General features: G+C 30.6%; 1 protein-coding gene and 1 long non-coding RNA gene across 2 annotated transcripts; both read left to right on the top strand.

Annotated features, from left to right (window-relative positions):
• On the top strand, positions 3,195-4,803 carry LOC107619759 (growth-regulating factor 5; the record flags this gene model as incomplete). Its single annotated transcript, XM_021111773.1, has 3 exons — positions 3,195-3,782; positions 3,940-4,483; positions 4,560-4,803. Coding segments are annotated over exons 1-3 (903 nt in total), but the record flags the coding sequence as incomplete, so codon positions are not given.
• Positions 4,815-5,785, top strand: LOC110262496. Its single transcript, XR_002353950.1, has 2 exons — positions 4,815-4,951; positions 5,539-5,785. It is a non-coding gene; the product is annotated as an uncharacterized LOC110262496 (long non-coding RNA).

Consider the following 5,785-nt stretch of genomic DNA (forward strand, 5'->3'; position numbering starts at 1 on the left):
TATAAGGTTTAGAATTTATGGTGGTTTAAGATATCCGGTGACGGAGTCACCTGAGGTGGCTGGCAGTAGTAGCCGAAGTAGTGAGCAGTGGAAATTGTAGTGGTAGGATAAATGAGAAGTGAAAAATAAATTAAAAGGTAATTGTTTTGAAAAAAAGAAAATTATTTTTGCTTTTTTATTATATTGGGCTTTTTTTTTTTACTAGTCCAATTGTTATTGGCTGTAAATCTGTAATGTTAGTTCTCTAAGATTGTTGTCTATGAATAATATCGAGAAATGATTCATTGTGTTTGTTTGGATTGCCCTTTGTTTTTGGTAAGTGATTAAAAAAATTAAGTACTTTTAGAAGCTAAAATGCTAAATAATGGAACGCAACCCATTTAGTAAGTCAACGGTGGAATTGGCTTCATTTTGTGGGCGTAGTGCGTGATTGGAAAGACCGTGTTTGAGTGTGGTTTAAACAAACAGTATAATTAAGTATTTTTTAAATATTATTTTTTAAAGGATTCAGCATTTTTTTAAAACAAAATAGTGTAGGAACCCAATTTGCAAGTTAGCATTGGGAACAATAAAGCTGGCAATGAGTAGGGTAGAGTAGAGTTTAGACTTTATCCTAATCATACTCGCGAGTTGAAAACTTTTTTAAAATTTTACCTACTTTATCCTCGAGTTGAGAATCGCTCGACCCTAACCTTACTGCACCCTAAAATTCTAAACCTTACCCTATCCGACCCTACCCGTGAAAAAAATAATTTAAGTAAATATAAAGTTCAACCATAGCAAATTTCATACATATTAATAAAATAAAAAAAATTAAGTTCAGATTAAAATAAAAAAAAAATAAAATGATAAAAAAATCCAACATAAAATTACAAATAATATGATCATCAACTAACTTAATGGTTATTTCAAATTTTTATAAGAGGAAGATTATGGATTTAACACTCACTTTTTTCACTACATACATAACTTTTACATATATATTATATAATAGGGTAAAGTATATTTTTTGCCCTAAAGTTTGACAAAAGTTTTAAAAATACCCCTAAGTTTTATTTTGTTTCAATTTTGTCCCAGGAGTTTTCAATTTGCATCAAATATACTCTCCTAACCGCTAAATTTTCAAAAATTTAAGACCAATATAACAATAATGCATGAAAATTATGTTTGATTTGCTTGTGTTGTGGGTTGTTCTTATGAAATTGTTGTTGAATTGGTCTTAAATTTTTTGAAAAATTAGCCGTCAGGAATATATTTAATGCAAATAAAAAATTTATGGGACAAAATTGAAACAAAATAAAATTTAGAGATATTTTTAAAATTTTTGTCAAACTTCAAGGACAAAAAATATACTTACCCTATATAATATATTAGAAGTACGGATAAGATAGAATAGAGTATACTCTAAACTCGTACTTTATCCTACTTGCAGTAGATCAGATAGACAACCTTATCCAAACGAATTGGTCCGAATTGGTCAGGTACCCGCGAGTTGGATATATATTTCTATGCCTGAGAACAAAATGGGCTATGTACATGGGTAAGAAGCTTTTTTAAGTGAATATTTTGAGAAATAATCAATTTTTGGCATTTATTTTAATAAAAAACCTAAAGTTGATACATGTTTGTAACAAACTAATTGTAGAGTATAATATAAAATCCAAAAAAAATATTTAAAAGAATAGAAAAAATGAATTTTATTGATATGTTTTTAATAAAAATAAGCTTTTAAAAATATTTTTGTGTTTTGCGAATATATCCGATATCCGATCCGCAAATGTGCGGATCGGATCCCACCTTAAAAGCTGTGGATATTGGATCCGGTCCGATGATTTTAATGCGGATCGGATCAAAACTTTGGCCATATCCGATCCGATCCAATCCGCGTTCACCCCTAATTTTCGGGGCATAAAAAATTTCCTTGGCTATAAAATGGGATAAAGAAAAAAAGAAAAAAGAAAAAAAGGTAGAAGAAAAGAAATGAATTGTGATCTTTTTAATACAGAGACATACTCTCAGAATTTTTAAGAATCCTATTATTCGACGTGATTTTTTTTTTCAAACATGCTTAAATTGTTTCCAACAAAAGCATATCTGATTGTTTAGAAATGAGTTTTAAAACGTTGTAGTGAATTTAAAAAGTTGTAGTAAGTTTTGGTATAGAAAAATTTTTATTTTTTGAAAGTAATTTATATCACGTTGAGCTTTTTTAGAAATTTTTGTGTTTAATATTCTGTTATAGATTTTGTATCAGAATGAGATTGATGAATAATATGTAAACGTTAGAATATTTTTCAATACACTTGAATGATGTAATACTACACAAAAGTATTTTTTATTCAAAAATAAGAAGCTCAAACGGAAAGAAAAATAATATCAAACTCATTATAAGTAACAGAGAAGAGAAGGGGACAAGAAGTCCAATGTATCACCGACAAAAGAATCTATTTAAGAATTTTTTGTTGGAATTTTTGTGTTTGCCTAGCAGAATTTTCTGTATTCTGACATTACTAAATTATGTTTTAAGCTTGTGTTTTACATTTTGTTTATGAGGTTGATAAGTAGTATCTGTTAAAGGTTTGCTTTTCAAAATATTGATTAAAAAAAAAACCTCAAATAAGAAAGAGAAAAAAAAATAAAAATAAACTTATTCCATGTAATATAAAAGGAACAAGAAATCTAATTTATTACCAGTCCTTTTATGATGAAGGTTTCTGTGTTTAATAAGAGAGAAGTTGAGAGAGTGACCAGAAAAAAAGATGAACAAACTTTAACATTAAGAATAATTGAAAGGATGCGAGAGTGAGATTTAAAAATTTTAAGTTGTGTTAGGATCGTTTATGCATTGAAAGTAAGAAATCAAAAGATTGAAAGAATAAGAAATAAAAAGTTTAAAAATTTCTTATTTTAATAATCGCAAATTTAAGTCTCTTTATCTTCAGTAAAATAAAATTAGTTATAAATAATATTATTTTAAGTTTTAATATTTAATTTAATTAAATTTGATTCGTAAAAGAATTTAAATTAATAATATTATTTTTATAAATAAACATGGCACAGTTTTCAAGGAGTGATGTGGAGGCACCAAAACCAAAGGTGCATGGACTATCAACAATTCAACATGCATTTGAATTTCATTTTCCTTTCTTTTCTTTCGTTGCATTTCTCCTTTTCTTTTTTTTCGTATATGAATTTCTGCAAAGATGTCAGAGACAAGGGCAGCAACAAAGGCAGCTGCAGAGAAAAAAACAGAACCAACAGAGGTGCAGTCATTATAAGACCAGACTCATCCAACACATAACATAATAGAGTTAGATAGAGAAGAAAAAAAAAAGAGAGAGAGAAAGAAAGAGGTGGTGGTGGCAGAGAGCCAGAAGCATCATCAGAGAGAGCCATTAGTATTATCCACGCACAGGAGAAGAATCTGAAAAAAAATATATATAGAAAGAAAGAAAATTAAAAAACATTGGCCCCTCCACAAAACATGTCCTTCAAAGACCATCATCCCAGTTAGACGACATAACAAAAAAAAAAAAAAAAAAAGAAAAAGAAAAGACTCTATTTTTTGCTTACCCTTTTGAAATCTTTTGATGCTGTTGCTCATCTTCATCAATAGTGTGTTTTAAACTCACAGCACTTTCTTTTTGTGTCTCCCAACAAAAAAGGAATGATGAGTGCAAGTTTAAGTGGTAGTGCAAGGAACAGTAGTAGGTCTCCTTTCACCCCAAATCAGTGGCAAGAACTTGAACAACAAGCTCTTGTTTTTAAATACATGGTTACAGGTACCCCAATCCCACCAGATCTCATATTCTCAATTAAAAGAAGCCTAGACTCCTCAATATCTTCAAGACTCTTCCCACACCATCCAAGTAAGTAACTTGTTAGTTATAATTTATTAAAGAATAAAAGATACAATAGGCTTTTTTGTTTTTGGTGTAGGTGGTGCAGTTGGGTATGCATATTTTCAAATGGGGTTTGGCAGAAAAGTAGACCCGGAGCCAGGAAGGTGCAGAAGAACAGATGGCAAGAAATGGAGGTGCTCAAAGGAAGCATATCCAGATTCTAAGTACTGTGAAAGGCACATGCACAGAGGCAGGAACCGTTCAAGAAAGCCTGTGGAAATTTCTTCATCATCAACCACAAACACAAACACAAACACAAACAACAACAACAACACTTCCTCTTCTCAAGTCATGAATCATCATCATCAATCTTCTTATACTGTTAACTGCACCAATGATAGCAATAATAATAATAACATGGCTTCTTCAACAGCTTGTTCTTTCAGTTTCAACCCATCTGAGTCACAGCAGCAGCATCAATACTTCTCCCAATCTTACCAAAACCCCTTCTTTTACACCCAATCAACGTCTTCTTCTTCTTCTTCTAAACACCATGATGCTGATTTTCCTCCTCATGATGCCACCACACACCACTTATTCATGGACTCCGGCTCTTATTCTCATGACCAAAAGGACTATAGGTTGGTATCAAGAAATTAAAATAAAAGTTTTCTTAGTGTTTTGTGTTGTACTTTTGATTGTTATTGGTAATAACAGGCATATTCATGGAATGAGGGAGGATGTGGATGAAAGAGCTTTCTTTCCAGAAGCTTCTGGTTCAGCTAGGAGCTACCTTCATGACTCATATCAGCACCACCACCAACAACAACAACAGCATCTATCAATGGGTTCCTACAAGAACTACTCATCAAATTCCCATTTCCAAATCATGAACAACAATAGTAATAACGACGATCCAAGAAACCAAGAGCAACATTGCTTTGTGTTGGGGACAGACTTCAAATCAACGAGCAAAGAGAAAGACAACACTGAGAAAACAACATCAACAACACAGCAAAGACCCCTTCACCACTTCTTTGGTGAGTGGCCACCAAAGAACACTGATTCATGGCTTGATCTTGCTTCCAACTCTAGAATACCCTCCTCAGGTATATATATATATATATTTAATGATGATTATGAAAATTTAATAATGTTCTTGCTTCCTCATATTCTCATTTAATTAATATTAGGAAAAGTATAGGTACCAACATATTATTTGTTAATTTATTGTCAATAATAATTAATTATTATATTTTAAACACATATATAAAGAGATATATCCAAAAAATATATCTATAAAGATATTTTTATTAAACATAGTTATAAAAAAGATATTTTTATTAAACACATCCATAAACACACTTCTATTAAATACATTTATAAATAAGAGTAAGTAGAAATGAGTAGAAATGCTATTGGTAACTTATGGGATTGTTAATATTAACATTTAGTACTACATTGCCAATCACATTTATTTTAAAAATAGTAACCTATTATTGCTTAATTTAGTTAAATGTATATAAGTGTAACGGTTTCGGTGACTAGTAATTTTTTATTTGCTGATAGTATTTTTTGTTTTCCAGCAAGATGTAAAGACCATTTTAACCCGTTAAAACATATCTTGATTAAAAGAATTTATTTAATTAATAAAAAGAATAGTAACAGTCGGTTTTGTTTTATATATTCTCGGCAGATGAATGACGTTGGTGATTATGTATGAATGTGTCTGGTCTCTGAAGATGGATACAGCCAAAGAAGGTGGGGGAAACTTATTGATAAAGATCAATGTTATTGTGTGGCTGGGGTGGTTCTCTTTTGCAAAAGGTGCTGTAGTCTTTATTTGTGTTATGTAAGGAAAAAGGGTGGATGGGACCACATTAGCATGTATGTCTATGCTTTTTTTCTTCTTCATATTTATAATTATTATTATTATTATTTTA

This window comes from Arachis ipaensis, chromosome B09, assembly GCF_000816755.2.
Source record: "Arachis ipaensis cultivar K30076 chromosome B09, Araip1.1, whole genome shotgun sequence".
NCBI lineage: Eukaryota > Viridiplantae > Streptophyta > Magnoliopsida > Fabales > Fabaceae > Arachis > Arachis ipaensis.